The sequence below is a fragment of the Mustela lutreola genome, chromosome 15 (genome assembly GCF_030435805.1).
Source record: "Mustela lutreola isolate mMusLut2 chromosome 15, mMusLut2.pri, whole genome shotgun sequence".
Lineage (NCBI taxonomy): Eukaryota > Metazoa > Chordata > Mammalia > Carnivora > Mustelidae > Mustela > Mustela lutreola.
Window position 1 is genome coordinate 65,404,758 of NC_081304.1, and position 24,365 is coordinate 65,429,122.

At 41.5% G+C, this 24,365-nt stretch overlaps 1 protein-coding gene across 1 annotated transcript in view; it reads left to right on the plus strand.

Moving 5' to 3' along the window:
- LOC131816170 (conserved oligomeric Golgi complex subunit 2-like) overlaps nucleotides 1-23,731 on the plus strand; it is a 31,205-nt gene extending 7,474 nt beyond the window's left edge. The window contains exons 2-7 of the mRNA XM_059148626.1: nucleotides 12,586-12,747; nucleotides 13,896-13,958; nucleotides 16,181-16,261; nucleotides 21,177-21,356; nucleotides 23,007-23,134; nucleotides 23,689-23,731. Coding sequence (XP_059004609.1) covers nucleotides 12,586-12,747; nucleotides 13,896-13,958; nucleotides 16,181-16,261; nucleotides 21,177-21,356; nucleotides 23,007-23,134; nucleotides 23,689-23,731 — 657 coding nt within the window. The remainder of the gene's footprint in view (nucleotides 1-12,585; nucleotides 12,748-13,895; nucleotides 13,959-16,180; nucleotides 16,262-21,176; nucleotides 21,357-23,006; nucleotides 23,135-23,688) is intronic.
- The last annotated feature ends 634 nt before the right edge of the window (nucleotides 23,732-24,365 follow it).

Consider the following 24,365-nt stretch of genomic DNA (forward strand, 5'->3'; position numbering starts at 1 on the left):
AGTGATGGTTCTGGGGATTCTGCTTCTCATGGAGATAGTATATAGTGATTTTATAAGTCCATGTATCTGGGAAGGAGTGCTTTACTTCTTGGAAGTTTAGAGAACTTCAATCTTTCCAAATTCCATGTAATTTTCATAGCATTAAAGCTACTAATTTCAGATTATTGGTAAGTTTTAAATGATTAATTCCCAGGTTACTTTGAATTAGTCTTTGTTTGCCATCCCTGATTGCAGCTAGTTAGTAAAGTAGCTAAACTTTTAAACTCTACTTGGTTTTAATTTTGAGTGATGTCACTGCTTCTCTCATGGTTAATGGTTCTTAACTACCTGCAGCTTGTCTGGTTTGCTCATTTATTTTCCTGTGTTCCAACACCTCTTGTGATCTCCCAACTTCTGGCCTTTTGGGGGATTTGTACTTGAACTGGGTTCAGATAGGAAATACCCCTGAGTACAAAGAGAAGATATTTTTCTTCTAACTTCACTATCTCCTATTATTAATGTATTACATTGTTGTGGTACATGTGTTACAACTGATGAACCAGCATTGATACAGTATTAATTAAAATCCATGGTTTACATTAGGGTTCACTCCTCTTTCTATAGTTCTGTGGGTTTTGACAAATGTATAATGTTATTTACCTACTGTTGGTATCTTACAGCCTAGTTTAATTGCCTTGAAAACCCCTGTACCTCATCTATTTGTTTCTTCTCCTCTCTCTGCACCCTCCTCGCTCACCCCTCAGCCCGGGATCTTTTGACTGTCTAGAGTTTTACCTTTTCAGAGGCACCTGGCTGGCTTAGTTGCTAGGGCATCTGACTCTTGATCTCGGGGTTGTGAGTTCTAGCCACCACATTGGGCATAGAGATGACCTAAAAAATAAATAAAAATAAAAATGTTGGTTAATTTTTACCTTTTCCAGAATGCCATAGAGTTGGAATCATATAGTATTTAGCCTTTGAGACTGGTCTTTCACTTAGCAATATGCATTTAAGGTTCTTCGAAGTCTTGTGGCTTAATAATTCATCTTTTAATTGTCGAATAATCGTGTGTGGGTGTGGCACAGTGTACCTGTTCACCTACTGAAGGAGATTGGATTGCTTCCAAGTTTTGGCACTTCAGAGAATAAAGCTGCTGTAAACATCCATGTGCAGGTTTTTGTGTGGACACTAGTTTTAAGCTCTTTTGGGTAAATACAAAGGAGCACAATTACTGATCTTATAGTGAGAATGTGTTTAGTTCTGTGAGAAACTGCCAAGCTGTCTCACATAGTGCCTCCCATTTTGCATTCTGACCAAACAGTGAATGAGAGTGCGGTTGTCCCACATCCTTGCTAGCATTTGGTATTACTAGTGCTTTGGATTTTTTATATTCTACGTGATATGTAATAGTACCTTGTTTAAATTTGCAATTTCTTAATGACATACAAAGTTGAGCATCTTTTCAGATCCCTTTTTTTTTCTTTTTTAAAGATTCTATTTATTTATTAACAGCACAAGCACACGGAGAGGTAGCAGCAGGCAGCGGGAGAGGGAAAAAAGCAGGCTCCTCTCTGCCGGGGGCCCAGTGTGGGGTTCAGTCCCAGGACCTGAGCTAAAGGCAGATGCTTAACTGACTGGGTTTCCTAGCCACCGCTCTTTTCACATTTTAAGTCCTTTACCATGGGTGTGTTTTGCAAATATTTTCTCTACTCTGTGACTGGTCCTTTCATTCTCTCTCTCTCTCTTTTTTTTTTTTAAGATTTTATTTATTTATTTGTCAGAGAGAGAGCGAGCGAGAGTGAGCACAGGCAGACAGTGGAAGGCAGAGTCAGCGGGTGAAGCTGGCTCCCTGCGGAGCAAGGATCCCGAAGTGGGACTCGATTCCAGGACGCTGGTATCATGACCTGAGCCAAAGGCAGCTGCTTAACCAACTGAGCCACCCAGGCGTCCCGTCTTTTCATTCTCTTAACAGTGTCTTTTACAGCGAAGTTTAATTTTAACAAAGTCCCTCTCATCCATTTTTTTCTTTCGTAGATCATGCTTTTGGTTTTATATCTGAAAAGTCATTGCCAAATCCAAGGATCCCTACATTTTTTCTTATGTCATCTTTAAGAAGTTTTGCATTTTACGTTTAGGTTTTGGGAAAGGTGTGAAAAGTTTGTTTTTATTCTTTTCATTTGTTTGTTTTGTCTTATCAATGTCCCATTGTTCGGTTCCATTTGTTGAAGACTGTCCTTGCCATTGAGTTGCCTTTGCCTGTGTGTGTGGATGTTGTTCTGGGCTCTCCACTCTGTTCCAAGCACCTGTCTCTTTTGCCAGGCACCTTCCGTCTTAATCACTATAGCTTTAATAGTAAGTCTTGAGATTGGGTGTTGGCAATCCTCAATTTCCTTTTTTTCCCCGCTCTTTAATATTTTGTTGACTACTCTGGGACTCTTGGTTTTCCAGTTTTCCATCCAAATTTTAGAGTCAACATGTTGGTATCCACAGAATAACTTCCTGGCATTTTGATTGGGATTGCATTGAGTCTGTCGATCAGTTTGGGAAGAACTGACCTCTTAACAGTATTGAGTGTTCTTACCCAAGATTATGGACTTTCTTTCCACTTCACATCTTACCTTGCTTGTTATCTTTCATCAGAATTTTATACTTTTTCTCATATAGATCTTGTGCATATTTTGTTAGATTTGCACCTAAGTATTAATTTTTTTTGGTATGCTAATGTAAATGGTCTTGTGTTTTTAACTTCAAATTCCACTTGTACATTGCTGGTATATACGAAAGCAATTGACTGTTTAAATTTTTTAATTAAAATTCAATCTCGTTAACATATAGTGTACTTTTAGTTTCATGGTTAGAATTTCGTGATTCATTGGTTGCATACAACACCCAGAGCTCATCCCAACAAGTGCCCTCCTTAATACCCCTCACCCAGTTACCCCAACTTTCCCCTCTCCAGTAACCCTCAGTTTGTTTCCTGTAGTTAAGTCTCTTGTGATTTACCTCCCTGTCTGTTTCTATTTTTCCTTCCCTTCTCCTATATTCATCTGTTGTTTCTTAAGTTCCACATGTGACTGAAACTATATGGTATTTGTCTTCCTCTAGTTCCATCCATGTCCTTGCAAATGGCAAGATTTTGTTCTTTTTGATGGCTGAGTAGTGTGTGTGTGTGTGTGTGTGTGTGTGTGTGTATGTATACCACATCTTCTTTATCCATTCATCTGTTGATGGACATCTGGGCTCTTTCAATAGTTTGACTATAAACATCGGGGTGCTTTTGCCCCTTCAAATCACTTTGTGTACTTTGGATAAACATCTAATAGAGCAATTGCTAAGTCGTTGGGTTGTTACATTTTTAACTTTTTGAGGAGCCTCCATACTGTTTTCCAGAGTTGCATTCCCACCAACAGTGTAGGAGGATTCCCCTTTCTCCACATCCTCGCCAACATCTGTTGTTTCCTGACTTGTTAATTTTAGCCATTTTGACTGATGTAAGGTGATGTCTCATTGTGGTTTTGATTTGTATTTCCCTGATGCTGAGTGATGTGGAGCCCTTTTTCATGTGTCTGTTGGCCATTTGGATGTCTTCTTTGGTCTGTTCAAGTCTTCTGTCCATTTCTTGACTGGATTTTTTTTTTTTTTTTGCTCTTTGGATGTTGAGTTTGATAAATTCTTTATAAATTTTGAATACTGGCCCTTGTCTGATACATCATTGGAAAGCAATTGACTTCTGTATTTTAACTGTGTATTGTGCAGACTTGCTATAATCACTTGACTAGTTTCAGGAGGGTGTGGGGTGTGAAGTCTTTGTATTTTCTGTAGACAGTCATGTCATCTGTGAACAAAGTTTTATTCTTTCCCAGGTTGTATACCTTTTGTTTCCTTTTCTTACCTTATTTCATTAGTTTGGCCTTCCAGTATAGTATTGAATAGTAGTAGGAGGAGGGACATCCTTGCCTTGATTCCCTGTCTTCTATTTTCTCAGTATTAATATCATTTTAGCTGTGGATTTTTGGAGACATTCTTTATCAAGTTGAAGAAGTCCTCCTATTCCTAGTTTCCTGAGGGTTAATAATGAAGAGGTGTGGATTTTGTTAAATGTTTTTTTTCCTCCCTTCATTGATATGATCATGTGATTTTTTTTCTGTTGATATGATGGATCACATTGATTTTCTAATGTTGAACATCTTCTAATGTTGCATACCTAGAATAAATCCTACATGAACCTGGTGTATAATTTTTAAATATAGTGTTTGCTTTTATTTGCTAATTTTTGTTGAAGATTTTTGTGTCTGTGTTCATGAGAGATACTAGTTTGTAGTTTCTTTTCTTGTAGTATTGGTTTTGGTGTCAGGGTAATAATGATCTCCTAGAATGATTTAGGAAGTATTCCTTCTAGTTTTACTTTCTGGAAGAGATTTTAGAGAATTGTGTAGTATTCCATAAATGTTTGGTTGAATTTACAGTGATTGGGATTGTTAGCAGTAGCCCTCCCTTCTTTCATCTGATATTAGTAATTTATGTCTTCTACCTTTTTTTCTTTGTTTGCCTGGCTAAGGGTGTATCTGTTTTATTGATGTTTTCAAAGAAACAGACTTGGGGTTTATTGATTAAAAAAAAAATTCCTGGTTTTAATTACATTAATTTCTGCTCTAATTTTTATTTTTTTCTACTTCCTTTAGGGTTTTTTTTTTTTAATGATTCTATTTGACACAGAGAGAGTCAGTGAGAGAGGGAATACAGGCAGGAGGAATGGGAGTCAGAGAAGCAGCCTCCCTGAGCAGGAAGCTCTGATGCAGGGCGCTGTCCCAGGACCCTAGGACCATGTACTGAGCCAAAGGCAGATGATTAACCAACTGAACCACCCAGGAGCCCCTCCTTACTTTAGATTTGATTTTGTTGTTGTTGCCTAAAATGGAAGCTAAGATTATTAACTTTAATCTTTTTTTTTCTAATATTTGCATTCAGTACTGTATTTTCCCTTTAAGCAGCATTCCACACATTTTGCTACATTGTATTTTGTTGAGACTGGTCTCCTGTCATTTAGAAGTGTGTCATTTAATCTCCATGTATTTTGGACTTCTTCAGCTATCTTCTGTTACTGATTTTAATTCCATTGCAGTCTGAGAACATACTTGGTATAATTTTTATTTTTAAAAATTTGTTGTGTTTTGTGGCCCAGAATTATTCTGTCTTGATGAGTGTTCCATGTGAGCTTAAGAAGAATGTGTGTTGCACTATTACTGGGCGAAATTGTCTGTGTACATCTGTTGTACAGTAATTGATGGTGGTGTTAAGTGTGCCATGTCTGGACTGAATGTCCGCATTTGTCAGATCCTTGTTGCCCTGCTGCTGGATCGGTCCATTAATGATGGAGAAGTGTTGAAGTCACCAGCTGTGATAATGGAATTGTTTATTTCTCCCTGCAGTTCTGTTAGGTTGTGTCTCACCTGTGTTGATCAGGCACACATACGTTAAGGATAATTGTGTCTTCTTGGTCAGTCGATTTCTTTATCATTATGTAATGCTGCTCTTTATGCCTGATAATTTTCCTTCTCTGAAATCTGCTTTGTCTGAAATTCATGTAGCTATGCCATTGTTCCTGTGATTAGTGTTACTTTGGATTTTTTTTTAATGTATCCTAGCATTTAACTTGTTGATATTTAAGTTGTTTCATTTTTCATCAAAATATAATTCACAAAGCATAATAGTTGCCATTTTAAAGTGTACTCTTCTCTGGTTTTTAGTATATTCACTGTGTATATGGTACATACGTCACTTCTGTCTAATTCCAGAATGCTTCCATCACCCAAAAAATAAACCTCTTAGTTCCAATTCTCCCCTCCCCTTATTCCCTGGCAATCATGAATCTACTTTCTGTTTTTATGGATTTGACTTTTCTGGAACATCTCATATCAGTGGAATTGTATAACACATGACCTTTTGTGTCTGGCTTCCTTTAACCTGAGAGTAGAATGTTTTCAGACTTCACTCGTGTTGTGGCATGTAACAGTTTATTCCTTTTTATGGTTGTGTAAGAGGCTCTTCCACATTTTATGTATCCATTCATCAGTTGATGGACGTTGGGTATATACTCTTTTGGCTGTTACGAGCAGCGCTGTTGTGCACATTCATGTACAGGTTGTGGCAGAAACATCTGTTGTCAGTTCTGTCGGTGTCATACCCCTAGACGTAGAACTGCTGTGTAATTGTACATGTGTAACTTCTTGAGGAGCTACCGAGCTGTTTGCTGCCTTAGCCACACTGTTTTACATTCTCACCGACAATACAGGAGGGTTCCAGCTTCTCCGCCTTCTTGCCAGCACTTTTCTTCTTCTTTTTTTTCCTCTTTTTCTTTTTCTTATTTTACCATAGTTGTCCTAGTGGGTGTGACGTGGCATCTGCATGTGCTTTTGATTCGCATTTCCCCAATGACTAAGGATGTCGAACATCCCGATATGTGCTCTTGACCGTCTGTGTATCATCTTTGGAGAAATGTCTATTCAAAAGTCTTTGGCTTGTTTTTAAATTAGGTTATTTGTCTTTTTGTTGTTGAGTTCTAAGAGTATATTTGCATATTCTGGTTATTAGGTCCTTGTCAGACAAATGATTTGCAGATACTCTCTCCCATTCTGTGGGTTGTCTTTTCACATTCTCCGTAGTGTCCTTTGACACACGAAAGTTTTTATTTTGATCAAGTTCAGCTTATCTAATATTTCTTATTGCTTTGTGTATCATGTCTAAGAAAGCTTTTCCCGATCCAAAGTCATACAGATTTTCACCTGTTTTCTCTGAGTGTTACAGTTTTTACTCTTACATTTAAATCTTTGATCCATTTTGAGTTATATTTTTGTGTATGTGTAATGTTGCTGTTCCAAGTTCATTCTTTTGCATGTAGATATTCACTTGTCCCAGTAGTAGGCACTCGAAAAGACTGTTTTTCCCCCCATTAAATGGTCTTGGCATCCTTGTGAAAAATCAGTTGACCATAAATGTATGGGTTGTAAATACTTTCTTTTGAATACTTGGGAAATTTACACTATAAAGTAAAACCATTCCTAAAGTAGTAAAACCATTCTGGGTTAAGTGAAATGGGTCTCTATTATGGCACTGTGAGTTTGGGTTTGCTTTTCACAGCAAACGCTGCCTAACCCAGTATTCACAGATGTTCTGAGTTATTTAGTCATGTGTTATGCAACTTTTGTTTATCTGAGAACAAATGCATAAATGGTAAGTTGAGTACTAATATTACCTAATAGCATTTGTTCACTGAGGCTAAGTTATATGATTCATTTATTTATTTATTTATTTACGATTTTATTTGAGAGTGAGAGAGTGCGGCAGGAGGAAGGGACAGAGGGAGAAGCAGGCTCCTTGCTCAGCAGAGCGCCTGATGTGGAACTCAAACCCAAGAGACTGGGATCATGACCTGAGCCAAAGGCAGATGCTTAACCACATAGGCACCCCAGTTATACAATTTAGAATGCCATCATAAAGTTCAAGAACTTCAACAATGTGTAACTGAGGCAGGGAAAGTGATCGACCTAAAGGTATACAGTTGGTGAGTAGGATGGCCAGGATTATGAACCAAGACCCCCTCCCGTGATGTACTACATAACTATGATGTAAGGTCTGAAATGGTCTCAGGAGAGAAAGGTCCAGGCTAATTTGGTCACCAGAAGGTGGCTCTTTGTAGATGACTGTGAAATTACGGTTTGGTATGAAGTCCTTCTCTCTGACACTAGCAGGGTCAGTCTTTGGTTGATTAACTAAAAAAGTCAGTTTAAACAAGTACTCTTAGGGAATGGTACATACAGTTATTAGCATTTAATTGGAAAAAATATATGTACATTTATTCTCCATTGAAACAGTGCCAGGTCTTTTCTCTGGAAACTGGCCTGCAGATTAGATTTCTGAGTTATCACAGCACTTGGGTCGCTCAATAGGTTAGGCATCTACCTTCGGTTCAGGTGATGACCTCGGGGACCTGGGATGGAGTCCCGCATTGGACTTCCTGTTCAGCAGGGAATCTCCTCCCGTTTCCCCTTTCCCTGCTCATACTGTCTGTCTGTGTCTCAAATAAATAGAAAGAATCTTTAAAAAAAGCTTTCTATGTTGTCTTTTTTTGCATTCAGTTTCAGTTTCTTTAACTGAATTGAGTGAGAATCCTGTGATCACTCCCTCCCTGCCTGGTACTTGGTCATCTCACCCATACCTAACTTAGCAAAAATTTTCTTATTGATTTCTTTGTATCAAATCTTTCCAAAGTAGCTGTGTTAGTTTTCAAAAGAACAGTGATTTTTTTTTTTGCAGTCATATTTTGTTGGTTTACATAGTGTTTAATGAAAAGTAAGTGTAGGTGTCCTTAACTAGTTTGGGAATCATCACATTTGATTCTTGCTGACTAAACAGGTCATGGAGTAGCAGAGTCACAGGGGAATTAGATAGTAATTTATTGCCTCTAAGCATATAAGCCTACCGGGGTATCACAGTATTGTAAAGGGGAAACACAGGATAGCTAATCCTGTGAGACCAATACTTGGAAATAGGTTATGAAAGATTTGGAACATCTGTTCAATAGGACACTCAGCATGCACATAAAATATTAATAGAAATGTATGTGTTTATGTAAAGACATTCAAGTTATATTTTTAGATGGGAAATTTTTTTTAATAGAATGGGTTTTTATTTTTTATTTTTTTATTCTTTTTTTAAGATTTTATTTATTTATTTGACACAGAGAGAGAGAGGTCACAAGGAGGCAGAGAGACAGGCAGAGAGAGGGGGGAAAGTAGGCTCCCAGCTGAGCAGAGAGCCTGATGTGAGGCTTGATCTCAGGACCCTGAGATATGACCTGAGCTGAAGGCAGAGGCTTAACCCACTGAGCCATCCAGGTGCCCCTAGATGGGAAATAGTTTAGAAGAGCATGAATATTTGTGTGTGTGTGTACACACATACATAGAGAAGGTCTGGGGTTTCCATTCAAGATGGAAAAAACCCTACAACTAGCTGAGTGACTTCTACACATTAGGTGAGTAAGGAAAAAAACCTATGTTGAAGTAAGAATCAGTCTTGCCATAAACCCCACCCCTGGTACAGCGACCTGGGATTGGGAGGGTACTCAAAACCCCAGGCTTCTCCCTGAGGAGCAAAGGGTTTGAGCCCCACTTCTGGCACCCCAACTTCCAAGACGTACATCTAAGAGACAAGACACCAAAACATCCATCTTTGAAAGCCATCAGAGCTTGCACCCATGAGACCCACAAGGCTATAGCAAACTGAGAAACAGTTCTTAAAGCAGTCGCGCGAGTAGACTGACCCACCCTGGAACTCAGCACAGAAGCAGCAGACTGAAATGGGTTCAGATTTCTGTGAAAGGGGCTCATTTGCTTATCTTAAAGCCCTGAGGGGCAGGCATCTAATTTAACATGGATCTGGGAGCCTAGTAAGGTATTCTCCAAAGATGGAGCTGATGGGTACCATCTTTGCGCTGTCCCTCTACCTCGCTTCTGCTTTCTGGTATCTCCTGGAAAGGAGCTTGAATGCTCGTATGATGCCCTGAGGTTTGCAGTTGCTACCCAGGGTATACCTCTAGATCACCTGGCTCTAGTGGCCAGCAAGACTCACACTCATGGTAGTGAGTATCACAGTATTTACAACAACCAAGACTTGGAAATAACTAAAGTGTCCATCAACGGGATGAATGGATAAAGAAAATGTGTGTGTATACGATGGAATATTGCTCAACCATAAAAAGAAGGAAGTCTTGCCATTTGCAACAACATGGATGGACCTTGAGGATATTGTGCTGAGTGAAATAAGTCAGACAGAGAAAGAGAAATACTGTATGATCTCCCTCACATGTGGAATCTAAAAAACAAAACAAAATGAAGTCATAGAGAACAGATTGGTGGTTGCCAGAGGCGAGGTTGTGGAGGAAATAGATGAAGGGGTCCAGTGGTATAGACTTCCAGTTAATAAGATAAGCCTTGGGGATGTAATGTACATCATAGTGACTGTAGTAAATAATACTGTGTATTATTGTATATTAATTTTATTATTTTTTATTAGAAATATGTATTATTAGCCCCAAGGTTACAGGTCTGTGAATTGTCAGGCTTACACACTTCCCAGCACTCACTGTAGTACATACCTTCCCCAATGTCCACAACCCCACCACCCTCTCCCTCCCCCCCCCCCCAGCAACCCTCAGTTTGTTTTGTGAGATTAAGAGTCTCTTATGGTTTGTCTCCCTCCCAATCCAATCTTTTTTTTTTAAAGATTTTATTTATTTATTGGACAGACAGAAATCACAAGTAGGCAGAGAGGCAGGCAGAGAGAGAGGAGGAAGCAGGATCCCTGTTGAGCAGAGAGCCCGATGTGGGGCTCAATTCCAGGGCCCTGTGATCATGACCTGAGCCGAAGGCAGAGGCTTTAACCCACTGAGCCACCCAGGTGCCCCCCTCCGAATCCAATCTTGTTTCATTTTTCCTTCCCTCCCCCCACACCCCCCACTTTGCCTCTCAAATTCCTCATATCAGGGAGATTGTATGATAATTGTCTTTCTCTGATTATTTCACTCAGCATACCCTCTAGTTCCATCCATGTCATTGCACATGGCAAGATTTCATTTCTTTTGATGGCTGCATATTATATATATATATATATATATATATATATATATATATATATATATATTTTAAGATTTTATTTATTTATTTGACAGAGATCACAAGTAGGAAGAGAGGCAGGCAGAGAGAGAGGAGGAAACAGGCTCCCTGCTGAGGAGAGAGTGAAAGACCCTTTCCCCAAAGTGTCAATGAATTAACCGCTCTTTTGCTTTTCTGTAACTGCTTGGCTTTTAGGATATATAATTAATTAACTGCTCTTTTGCCTTTCTGTAACCGCTTGGCTCCCCCAATACAATGATAGCTGGTAGTTTCATAATAACTGTTTCTTAGCAAGATATGGCATTCCCTGCAAATAGCCTTCTCATAAAATATGGCCTAATACCTGACCACATAGGCAGGGGGCCGCATAGTCACGTTAGTCACGTAGGCAGGGGGCTGCATAGTCATGTTAGTTACGTAGGCAGGGGGCTGCATAGTCACATAGACAGGATGTCTTTCTGCTGAGTAATAAGGTCTAACTTCCCCTCTTTTTTTCCCCTTCCCGCCTTTTTCTTCGCACGCAGGGGGTCTTCCAAAGCCAATCCACTACCACCAAGTATGCCCTTTTTCAAATGTTCAAATTCTCAGCCAATTGGCCCTGTCCCATCCGGGACTTGTATGTACCTGTCTATAAAAATCCTGCACCACCCCAGCCTGGTGTGCTCAGCTAGTAGGAGCTGCTGACCACCCGCAGGCGCCCGCGTTACAATAAAGAACCTCTTGCTGTTTGCATCCTGTGGCAGTGTTGAATTCTTGGGTAAGGGGAATCGCGGGTCTTTCAAGAGCCTGATGTGGGGCTCGATCCAAGGACTCTGGAATCATGACCTGAGCTGAAGGCAGAGGCCTTAACTCACTGACCTACCCAGGTGCCGTATATTATTATATATTTAAAGTTGCTAAAGCTTAGGAGTTCTTAGCACAAGAAAAAAATGTGTATGTTTGGTGATGGATGTTAACTAGTCTTAGGGTGATCATTTCACAACAGATAAAAATATGGAATTTTTATGTTGTACACCTGAAACTAGCATGTGTCCATTATATGTCAGTTTCTTTAAAAAGTAATTGATATTTTATTTTTTTAAAAATTATTTATTTATTAGACAGAGATCACAAGTAGGCAGAGAGGCAGGCAGAGAGAGAGACAGGGAAGCAGGCTCCCTGCTGAGCAGAAAGCCCAATGTGGGCTTCAACCCATAACCCTGGGATCATGACCTGAGCTAATGACAGAGGCCTTAACCCACTGAACCAGCCAGGCACCCCAAAAGTAATTTATATTTTAAAGAGAAAGACTATGGCACCTGGGTGGCTCAGTCAGTTAAGCGTCTGCCTTTGGTTGAGATCTTGATTTCACGGTCTTGGAATGAACCCTGGCATCAGGCTCCCAGCTCAGCAGAGAGCCGGCTTCTCCCTCTGCCCCTCCTCCCACTTGTTCTCTCCGTCTCTCTCTCTCTCAAATAAATAAAATCTTAAAAAAAAATAAGTAAAGAGAAAGACCAAAACAAAGTCTGGAAGGATGTGAATCGCTGTGTTAAATAGCGAAGAAAAATAAACATTAACAATGCTTAACTGCAGAGCATTCGAGAGTGGGTGATTTTTTTTTCTCTCTTACATAAGTATTTCTTGGTTGGTTGAAAGTTTGACAGTGAACATTTGTTACTTTTAAAATTAAGAAGAGAAAGCTATTTCTATTTTGAGAAGAGCCTCTTTGAAATGTATAATTAAAAGAAATAAAATGCCTGTAGAGTTAGGCAACAGGAGAGAATGGTCTTGGTGAGGGGTCCCCTTTCCCATAATCTTAGGAAGTGAGCAGACCCCCTGATGTCCTGTGTGTGTTCCCCTGCAGTAATACGGCCTCTTATTCTTTCTCTGATCTTATTTTTCTATGTAAAATGTGGTATCAGTGCAATCATTTTTTTCTTTCTGGTTTGATTTTCAGGAAGATTTCGACGTCGATCACTTTGTGTCTGACTGTAGGAAGCGTGTCCAGCTGGAGGAACTAAGAGGATATCTGGAACTCTACTATAAACTTCTTAAAATAGCCATGGTCGAGCTCATCAACAAGGATTATGCAGATTTTGTCAACCTTTCCACAAACTTGGTAAACCTGAAATTCACAAGTCCTACATACACACACACACACACACACACTTTCTCTCTCCTTCATATTTATTAAAAGGGCAGAGTTTTTAGATGTCTGGGCAGAGTCTTCAGTTGGTTACCCCACCAACCCCACCAGAAACTTGAAGAAATTACCAATTTCATTAATAAAAGAACTAAACTTTTTGGAATACATTTTTTTGTTTTAGTTTTTATTCATTTAAGGTTGCTCTAGTTTGATTATGTTTCAAATTCATTAGTCAACAGTGAAAAGTAAAGGATAATAATACCCAAGGGGTTGTTTTATTAGTTGCTAAGTGATTACCCTGAAGTCTTCCTTGATTTAGACTAATTTGTAGGAGCAAATGTCCACCACTCTTACAATGTTTAATTTACTCCCAGGTATATCTGTTAGCCAGAGCTAGGTTGAGGGAACATTGGCCAATATTGATATTTAAAAATTTGGTTTTATAAAAATATAAGAATGATTTGCAGTGAGCTTATCAATTGTTTGTAAAAGCCATTTAGAAATGTTGAATTTTGTTACTTGGCAGAAAAGTCTCCTTGTTGATGCTTCATTTTGTTTTAAATCTGTTTGTCCAGAGAAGCACAGAAAGTTGCAGCTCCGTGGGAATTTCAAGAAGCATTAAAATTAATGATGCACATTTGCTTTTGGGAAATATACCACTAAGATAAATATCCCAATAGGATTAAAAACCTAGAAAATTTTACTTCTGTTTAATTTCTATTTTTCTCAAGGCTTATAATAATGTTTAAGAGAGACATCGCCCGTCAGACTTTCACATCAGCTGGCTGAGTATCATCAATTACAGACAGAGAACTGTTCACCTTCTGTGAAAATTTTTCACATTCATTTAAAATGTCATCTAAAGGCAAATTGTTCTTAAGGAAACTTTCGTTTTTCATGACTTCCCTTATTTTTATAGTTCCATGTATTTCAACAGATTTTTTTCATATTCTATGAACATTAATGGCCAAATAACACTTCTGTTGTTTAGCTAGTTATGTAGCAAAATACGGTTGTGCCAAAAAAATAACTTAAATCTGGTACTGCTTTGATCGTTAAATAGATACGTCACTATTACTTCTTATTGTGATGTGTTTGTGCCAACCAGGTTTTGCCTTTAGGTTGGCATGAACAAAGCCCTCAATGAACTTTCTGTGCCTTTGGGACAGTTACGAGAAGTTCTGGTAAGTCCCCAATTAATGAAAACAGTCTGCTGTGACGCCTGTTGTCCTCGTCAGCTTTTCTCTAAGAACTCTTTTCATCTGTTAGTTTGGTGGTACTGGTGGTTGTATTTTAACGGTTCATGATTATAATATTCACCTTCAGAAGATTTGTAAATGATTTTGTTTTTGCATATGCTAAAAACCTAAAAAAACATGTTCGATTTGAAGAAGACATATTCTCAGAGTAGTCAACCTTAAAATGTCAGGGGAGAGGAAGCATATTTCCAAATTCAACTTATTAATGCCACTTTGGTCATATGTAAGTGGTTTCTAACTTACGAATGACTTGTATTTTAACAGTTTGTAATCTTGTAAATATCCTCCCCACCCCACGTAATCTACATGTGGTTAGGTTCCTGGGCTGATCTACAAAAACTGTGTAATCCCTAATGGAACTGAAGGATAATATAAATAAAATATAATACTTAATAAATGTTACATTTGCATGTTCCCTCAGAAAAATCTCTGTTGTGGGAATGGGACTCCCCACCTCTAAGCCATTGGGAATAGGAACTCCACCTGGGTGAACAGTGGAGGGGCAGTTGTGGCATCACTTCTAACAGAAAACTGTGCTGCCCTGTCTCCCCCCCTCCGCCCCCCCCCCGTCTGTGTCTGGTGCCCTGACTTCTGGCCTCTGTCCGTTCTGATGCCCTGTCGTAAACTTGTCATAAACGGCACCATCCTTCCTTGTGTGTCTCCTCTAGCTTGAGTGGCCTCGTGCATCCCTCCCCTAAGACAGTCCCTGCATCCTAGAGAGAATATAAGGAGAACATAATTTAAGGGAAGACACAGTACATGGTTAGAACCAAGAAAAATGCGGAGTAATGGAAATATCAGTGCTGAGAAGCCTAGGGGAGGGGCAGGCAGGAAAGAGTTCGTGAAACAGGTAAAAATCTTGAGTTGTGCCTTGAGGTAGCCAATACTTTCCATGGTTTATGTCTCATTTGAATTTTACAAAATCTTGTTAAAGGTACTTTTCTTTGGAATGGAAGGGATTTTCATGGTCCGCTGTTGGATTCCACACCAGCCGCTGTGGGGCTCTCCCACTGTCTCCTTGGTGTGCCTCTTCCTCCCGGGGCCTCATAGTGGTGTTGTTTCCCAAGCCTAGCCTTCCTTTGGCCTCCCACTCTTCTCTCGAACCCCCTCCCTGGAGGCAGATTTGCTCTACTCACACAGGCTCCCGTCCCGCCTCACCCCCTGCCATCACCGTATCCCCTCCCTTTTCCATGGCCTGTCTTTATGGCCACTTTGGTCCTGCTCAGCCACAGGCCTGACCTGCCTTTCTGGTCCCAACTCTGAAGCTGTTCTGTGAGATTCTAAGACCACTGAGGGATACGACTATATCTATCTTCATTGCATCCCTGTGGGCTGCCACAATACTGACGTCCAGGAGGTGTTTCATAATGTTGATGGAGTGAATTAATTCACCTTCCTGTGGAATTTTTGTGATATGCCTACTTCATTCTAGTTGTTTCTGTTAACCTTTGTTTTGGCCCTAATTCCTAATTATCTCTTTATTCATTAGCTTCTGGACATGTTTCTCTACCTCTGTGCTCTGCCTTTTTCTGGTCTTCTGTTCTTCATTCTTGATTCCTGGTATTTCCATACCCACATTTCATCATCATGCATCAGTGCTTTGACATTCTTTCTTTCTCCAAAATATGCAGAATCTAAAGACCTCATCTCAGTGAAGTTGGCCCTCCATTCCTATTTCTGCTTCTCTCCAGAAGGAAGCCTGCAGTGCACATGGCTGTGTGCCTGTCTGACCCTGCCCCTGAGTGTGTGTGCACTTACATCTGCTCCCCATCCCCTCCCCACCTCGGCAGCTGTGTACACATGGCTTTCAGAGTCCGATTCGAGCCCCGTCGCATTTCCAGACTCTCCTGTACTTTGCTTCATATTATCTGTTCTCCATTCTAAGCCCCCTCATCCCCATAACTTTCACTGTATATGTGTCATTCTTCTTCTGGCCATGCGACCCTGCCTTCATGTCATTATGCCCCCAGATCATGAGTCCCCTCAACAGTAACTGTGTCTGGTATATCATGGTATTTTTTTTTGGTCAATATCTGCATAGTACTGGTGCACAGGTATTAAGTTCTGTGGAATTGAATGAGATGTAGGAACTTGATAATGTGACAAAACAATGTCTGTAATACGTTTTCTTTATTATTCTTTTAAAGAGTCTCAGGTCACCAGTCAGTGAAGGAATTCGGGCAGTAGATAAACGAATGTGTAAACAAGAGGACATAAGGAAGAAAAAGGTACCCTCCAGTAGATTTCTTATGCTGCATGCCAGTTGAAGCCCTCTCCTCTTGTCTCCGCGAACTTGTCAGCACTATTCAGGTTTTTTTCTTTTTTTCTAATTTAGCTTTTTTTCAAAGCTCTCACGCGTGTGCATTTTATGTATTATGTCACGTTATCTACCTGAAATAGGAAGACAGAATTTCAGAGGTACCAACACGATCTCAAGATCACCTACTTTTTCCAGAACAAGAAACCGTGATAACTGTTGTCGGTGCAGCGCTTGACAGTTAACGACTGTATAAATTGTCAGCGGCCCTGTAAAGAAAATAGGCCTATATTAGAGACTAGGGGAGAAGTGGGCTTTCCAAAGCAAACTCAGGATTCTGCCGTAGGTTTGTTGTTATTTTCTGATCCTGTGTTCTTTATGTTCTGGTGTTCACTTTAATTTTTTTGATTCCCAGTAGTTAGCATGCGGTGTTGGCTTAGTTTCAGGTGTGTGAGACAGGCAACGGCTCTGTACATCTGAGGGCTCACCCCGGGAGTGTGCCCCTTAGTGCTATCTCCAGTTTCAAGTGTCCCCGATGTCATTCATGGTCATAACGATGTAGGGGCACAGCGGGCATTGGGAGTCTGGGCTTCTGACTCTCGCCTGCTGCTCTGTACAATGTTTTCTATGTGTATTATTAGCATATTTCTTAAAATCTCAGTGGGGAGAAGCCTGTTTGAGGGACCTTCTGTTTAATTCGCCTCTGGATCTCCTCACAGCTTTTGTCCAAAGAATGCTTGTCGTGCACTTCCAGACAAAACAGTAAGCTTTGTGAGAGCAGGGTGTATTTCTTGCTTTATTTTCTCGTGCCCCCCACCCCTGTCGGAATGAATGTCGAGCTCCCAGGGGTGTTCATTATTATTATTATTTATTGCATGGATGACTTTGTATTTTTTTGTTCTTTAAGGATGAGAGTTTTCATAATGTCCCTCAACCTCTTTGATAATATTTGTAGTATAAAAGGCCTTTAATGATTTGGTGCTTGGGCATATAGGTATATGCACATGTAAACTGAGAGGGCCAGTACGATCGGAAGCCAAAGTTAAAACATGAATAAAGGGCCATAAGAAAACAAATGGAGGGGCGCCTGGTGGCTCAGTTGGTTAAACGTCTGACTCTTGATTTTGGCTCAAGTCATGATCTCAGGATCATGAGATTGAGCCCCGCATTGTGCTCAGCAGGATGTCGGCTCGAGATTCTCTCTCTCCCTCTGCCCCTCCCCTGCACGTGCACATGCAGTCTCTCTCTCTCTCTCAAATAAACAAATCTTTTTAAAAAAATAGGAAAGAAATGCCCATAGAAAGATTCAGGATGGGGAAAAGAAGAAATAAGAGTATAGAATATGAGAAAGCAAAGTCTAGGTTTTTTTTTTTCCTCTATAAACTTGCAATAGAATATGGAAGTATGCTTATTCTAGAACTAAGATTGGCATTCTTGAGAATTCTGTGTTTCATAGAAATATTCAAAATATAGCATGCCCTATATATTTGAAGTTAACTTTTGGTCTTATATTTTCCTGCATTTAGCATGGGAAATAAAGATGATTAAGAGTAAAGATGGTGATGTTTTTTGTTTGCTTAATTTTTATTTTTATAGATGTGTGTGTTGAGGCTTATACAAGTTATTTGATCAGTTGAAAAGATTGAAAAAATCTTAAATTCACAAAGTTCTAAAGAAACCTCTGCACTAGAAGGAAGCAGGTAAGCATTTTTTTTTAACTAAGTAGCACATAAATTAATACTTCACATCCAGTCTAATTAGGCGTGGACGGCATAGTTAGAATTCATTTCTGAACAAGAAGAAAATCCAGGTTTGTGGCTAGAATGTAGCTCCAGGAGAGTGGAGAGCATGAAATGGTGAAATCTATATCACGTTCCTATAAACCCTTTGGTTATAGACCACAGTTCCAACACGTCATTATGCTTGCAGTGGAAAAGTATATTTGGAATCACCTTCCCTGAGGACTAGCAAAGTCTTGTTGATCTTTAAGGTATACCTACCATTCATCTTGGTTTTTCTCCATCTCATTTTTTTTCCTAGACATGCCCAGAGTATTACCATTGATGTATTTTGCACCAGCATTATATTATTATGAAACAGTATAGGATATATCCAGTTGAAATTTACAAACAGGAAAGAAAAAACTTATGAAATAGGAAAAAGATGATGGCTCTCTTTGTTACACTGTGATTGTCTTGTTCCCTTCCTGGTGTGAATTTTCAATCAGCCAGGGTAGATGAGTGACTCAGAAAATGAGTAGTTAGGTCCTGTCAGCACCGTGAGACTCACAGTGGTGCAGTGGGAGTAGCTGGGGCTGGTCCTACACATACCAGCTGGGATGCCTGCGTCAAGGTCGCCTGGTGCCCTGAGTGCTCTGTTGTGTGATGCTAACAGTCCCTCCCCTTGCAGGTGGAGTTAGGTTTCTAAATTTTAGGAATTAAGGTTTTCAATTTGGAAGGAACTTGAGAGACCATATGCTCCACATGTCTCATGATGGAGATTAAGAATGGACACATCCCAAAGGAAGCGATTCTTTGGTCCTAGGTCTCTGCCCCCTTTCACATCAAGGCATTCAACTAAGTGGTCAGCCTCCACTGTGCTTGTGTCTCTAGCCCGTTGCACTCGTGCTTCTGCCCCGTTCGTCCACACTTAGCAGACAGTCTGCATGCGGCCCTTCTGCAGCCCGTGTGTCTCCAGCGGCTCTGCTTCGCTGCGGCCCTTGGCAGCGCCTGCAGCCCCTCCAGCCATGTCCACGTTCGGCCCCTGGGGAGCTGGCCCTCCAGTGTTCTTCCCGTCTTTGCTGTAGCTGCTGTTCTCCTCGGATAGAAACACCTCAGTGAGCTCTGTGTCTACAATCCTGTCCCTTTGCAGCACTGTCCTTGATAAACAGACATTGTGCGCTTTCTTGCTCAGAATTACCTTGGAGGACTTTTTTCTCCCGAAGAGCAGCTCTGAGCTCTAGAGTCAGGAAAGCCAGAGTAGCGTCAGCGCACGGTAAATCCATCATGCTCTGCCAGGCCCAGAAATGCCAAGAAAAGGATAAATAGGAAATGCGCATAGGATCAGTCAGTAGAGGTTGGGATTAGGCTTCGGCACTGTTAGTGCCAAGCGCTTGCCTTCCCTCCACACCAGTTCTGATTCTCTGGGACGGGGCACACCGTGGCAGGTCTCCAGAGATTTTGGGTTTCCTTACAGTGTGTTTCCTCACTACCTGACTGCCCATCCTCAGATGTGGGATGCCTCATAGAGCCCAGCAGGGGCTTTGGGGCCTTTGTTGTGTCTTTTTTTTTTTTTTCTTTCACTGTTCGGCTTCCTTTTGAATGGGGTTGACGCTTTCTAATGTGGGGGGCAAGAGGGAAGTGTATCCAGTCCACTTGATGGCAGATGCACTGTGAGTGATTTCTCACCAGCTCCCGGAGCACCGAGCTTGCTCTTTCTACCGTTGGGTAAATGTAAACTTGGAGTCCGCTGCTCTGAGCGATTTCCCAGGTTGCTGCTAGGCGGTCAGTTTTAGCTGATTGAGGAGACAGCAGTAGTTGGTACTGGGGAGGTACTTGGGAGGGAGAATGAGGCAGGCGGAGAAGAAGAGGGGGCTTCGGGTATGAACGGTAGGACAGGGCAAGAGAGAGGAGGGGGTTAGAGAATGGGAGAAGAAGGGAGAAGAAGGGCACGAATGGGAGAGCCCGAGGAACGTGGTGGAAACATGCAGTTGTACCCACACTGACCTAAAATAGCTCCATCCCCTTGCCTGGGCCCTGTGGCCCGGGCCAGGCTGCGTCGGTGGCTTCTATGACCTCCCCGCTCCTCACCCCTCGCACCTGGGGCCTGCTGCACAGACAGTTTGTCCTGAAAATTGATGGCGTGCAGGTGCATGTGCCTGAGCTCTGTAAGGCATGGGGGGCGGTGGGGGTGGCAGGTTTTAACTTTGGGAATTACATTTCTCTAATTGTCTCTACTAGCCCTCTCTGGACTAGACAGATTTTGGAGAGAATTGCCATAGAATTTAACCAGTTACAGTTTCATGCTGTTCAGAGCAAAGGCATGCCTCTTCGGGACAAAGTAAGACCAGCAAGTGTTGGTTTCGATTTTCAATTTGCTGTTTGCGAATTTCCTGGATGATTTTGGTTTGACCTAGCATTGTCCCTGATAGTTGCTACTCTACAGGATTTTGAAGCTAGCTTTGAATTTTTTTTTTTTCAGTGTCTCCTGCTTGGGACCCTGCTTCCATTATGTCACACTAGATAGATTTTGTGTAAAGACACAAGCATAGTCTCCAAACTATGCAAGTAAAATTAATTCTGAATTTCATGTAACTTGACACATCATATGATGTAGTCAGAGTTCATTTATCCAAAGCCCTTGACTGGGTTTAAATGCACGTTTGTCAGATTTACTCCGTAGCTTAAGAGGCAAATAACTTTTTGTCGTTCAGTAATTATCTGAACTTCACTTTGATGAAGCTGACTTACTTTCAAAGAAATCATAGGGAGGGGACGCCTCAGTGGCTCAGTCAGTTAAGCCACTGCCTCTGGCTTAGGTCATGATCCCAGGGTCCTGGGATTGAGTCCCACCTTGGGCTCCTTGCTTGGCAGGAAGCCTGCTTCTCTTTCTGCCTGTGCCTACTTGTGTGCTTGTGCTCTCTCTCGACAAATAAATAAATAAAAACCTTTAAAAAAAAAAAAGAAAGAAAGAAAGCAATCATGGGGAGAAGAGATTCATTGTTTTTCTCTAGGAAATGTTGGGATTTTAATCTTACATATATTCTGGTAGAATTAGAGGCTCGCTTTATATATATAACACATATGTATATAAATTATACACATATATTTGAGCTTTTAGAAACTGTGGTGCCTGGACCTTCTTTCCTGGTCTCTCTGTTCTTGCAGCGTATAGCCCACATTACGGCCATGCTGCAGCAGGCCCTGGGAGGCCTGCTGCTAGAAGGGCTTCAGACTTCCAATGTGGATATCATACGGCACTGCCTCCAGACTTACGCTACAATTGACAAGACACGGGATGCAGAGGCGTTAGTTGGTCAAGTACTGGTGAAACCGTACATGGATGAGGTTTGTGCCCCCATGCACCTCATTCCACAAACACAGAGCATCTAATCTGGCTTCGTTTCTTGACTGGGTGCGAGAGAGCTCAGGGCTCTTCCTTGAAGATGCTCCTAGTTCCTGCTCTTCTGGTTGTAAGAAAAGGTTGGTCCCGCTTGGTGCCCATCAGCATGGCAGGAATCAGGCATGCGCTCTAGTCTCTTCCAGTGATGCCATAACTCAGGGATCATCTTAATTTAGTAGGGGTGAGGGACTTGCCTAGGAAGAAGGTACGGATCAGAACATTTTCAGGTCAATTTCCATTTCCATAAGTTATACGTTAATGAAGTTGCCGAAAAGCGTGACCCCACCAAGGCGCCCGTGCCCACTGGAGGAGCTGGAAGACAGCTCTGTGCGCAGGGAAAGTCTGTGAGGGGAGGCGTCTTTGCAGAATTTATGTGGCCTAAGTCTTGAAGACCATGGGGGAGTTTGCCAGGCTAGGAATGTGGGAGGGAGGGAATATTCAAAGATAAAGGGCTTTGAAGGGCGAGTTAGCGGGGTAGTACCTTAAGTCCGGAACTTGGTTACCCAGTGTTCTTGACCTATAAGGATACAGTTAAATACAGGGAGTCAGTGTATCCTGCCTCTGAGCAGCCGGAGTATGGGCTGCACCATGTGAGGCCGCCAGCAATCAGCAGCTTCCAACTTAGAGAGCGTCGGTTTCATCTAGTTCAGGCTGACAGAAGTCATGAAGCCAGTCTCAGCGTTTGAGGGCTTTCTTCCAGTCACCTGCCAGTGCGAGTGTTCTTTCTGTCCGGTAAGTATAAAGCTACCCACCATGACTTCAGGATGAAAGGCTTCCAGTTTTAAAACGAGACAGTATCCCAGTGATAGAAGTGAAATTGAAGGATTAATTTCAGTAATCTTCTCAGCTTCATTAAGACTACTAAAAGTAAATGATCTGTCAGTTCTTTGTATGTATCCTATTATAGTTCATAGCTCTCCCTGTGGGGGTGAAAAAGATCACATTATTCTTTGTCACTAAATGAAAACATTTTAGTTATTTAATTTATGCCCTTTTCATTGAACTGAATCTAATATGCTAAATTAAGGAAGTACTTTACGTTTCCGTGTCGTTAAATGAACTGTGGCCACGTTTGTATTTTAAGTTTGTATGCTTGTCATTCACCTCCTGCAACTCAGCCTCACCAAAAAAAAAATAAAATACTAAAGCAAAATAAGATGTGTTTTCTTCCATCACTTTCCATCTCAGCCCTTTCCCTGTTCTGGAGACGGTAGAGGATAAGGCCAGGGTGAAGATGGTACAGAGCTGTTGTCTGCAGATACAGTATTTCGCTTTTAAGCTCAGAAGGGAAGCAGATGAGTGTGTATGAGGTTTTAGCTTCAGGCCAGTCTCTGTCCCTCAGCCTCTGTGTCCCCCAGGATTGGAGCAGTATTCCCAAATCCCGGGACCTAGATTTTCATGCCGTTGTTACTTACCTCCTGTTTAGAAAGCATACTGAGTGGGGAGGAGGAAGGACGAAGTGCATTTGTAAGGTTTACTCGATTCTTTTCTCTGTAGTGTATAGTTCATACTTATCTTTTAGGTGCTTTAAAAACAAACAAAAACACAAACAAACAAACAAATAAATAAAAATAAAATGCTCTTCCTTCTGCTAGGTGATTGTAGAGCAGATTGTTGAGTCTCATCCGGACGGCCTGAAGATCATGTATGCTAATAAGCTCCTGGAGTTCGTTCCTCACCACTGCCGCCTTCTTCGAGAGGTCACAGGAGGAGCCATCTCAAGGTGACATAAATGCTGTGTATGCACCTGAGCTCAGTTTAGTGACCACCTGTCACCTCCTCATGTGCCGCTGATCCCTGGCTGTCCTGTCTGACCCGGGAACGTGGAAACGTGTGCTCTTCCCTATTTGTTACCAGTGCTGTGAGGCAGGTGTCGCTTGCCTGGGTTTACAGGGAAGGGAATGAAGAGTGGGGACGAATCTCAACGGTGACATTTGTGTGACTCCAGAGCCTCTGCTTTTCTCTTGTCTATACTTTCTCCTTAACCAGGTTCAAAATCAGAATTGGTTTCCTTCCATTATTGTGATGTCATCATCGGTCTAGAAATACCAATTCATTTTAATTCAACACGTTTTATACTGATGGCAATTAAAGTCATGTTCGGTTTTCCCTCCCTCTCTTATCTCATTTCCATGGCTTTCCCGTTCTGTTTCATGAATATCCCATTACCTTCCACCATCTCCGTCATCCCAGTCCAGACCTTTGTCGCCTTTTGTTCGAGGGTAGCGGGCTCTCCCCACCTGGTCTCCCAGCTCCACCTGTCCCTCTTCATTGCAGCCCTCAGCTGTCCCACCTGCCCAGAGCTCTGCAGCCTTCCTGAGTCTCTCATGGCTTCTAATCACCCACAGAAGAGCATCCAGTCTTCCTGGCGCAACCTGTGACCGTTGGTGCTTGAGTCCTAGTGGTTCTCCTCTGTAGAACTTTTTACTGTGGAACTTTCCCCCATACCACTATGGTTCCTGGCCAGACAGGAGTGCTTGACCTTCCCTAACACACCTGGTACAGAAGATCCCTGACTTCACCTTGGTTCAGTTTATGGTTTTTTGACTTTTTATAATAGTGCAGAAGTGATATGCATTTAGTTTGGATCTTTTCCTAGGCTGGCGATCTACAGTAGGGTCCTCTTTTGTAATGCTGGGCAGGGGCAGCAAGCACAGCCCCCAGGCAAACCACGTGATCACGAGGGTCAGCAACCAACACACTTTAACTGTCCTATTCTAGCTTTCAGTGTAGTGTTCAGTAAGTTACATGAGATACCAGATGCTTTATTGTGAAATAGGCTTTGTGTTAGAGAATTTTGCCCAACTGTGCAATACTGTAAGTGTTCTCAAGACATTTAAGTTTGGTGGGGCTAAGCTCTGATGTTCAGTCACTTAGGTGTTTTCCATGCATTTTCAACTAAAGAGATTTCCAGCTGAACAATGGGTTTATTAGAAGCCGAGGCCATCATAAGC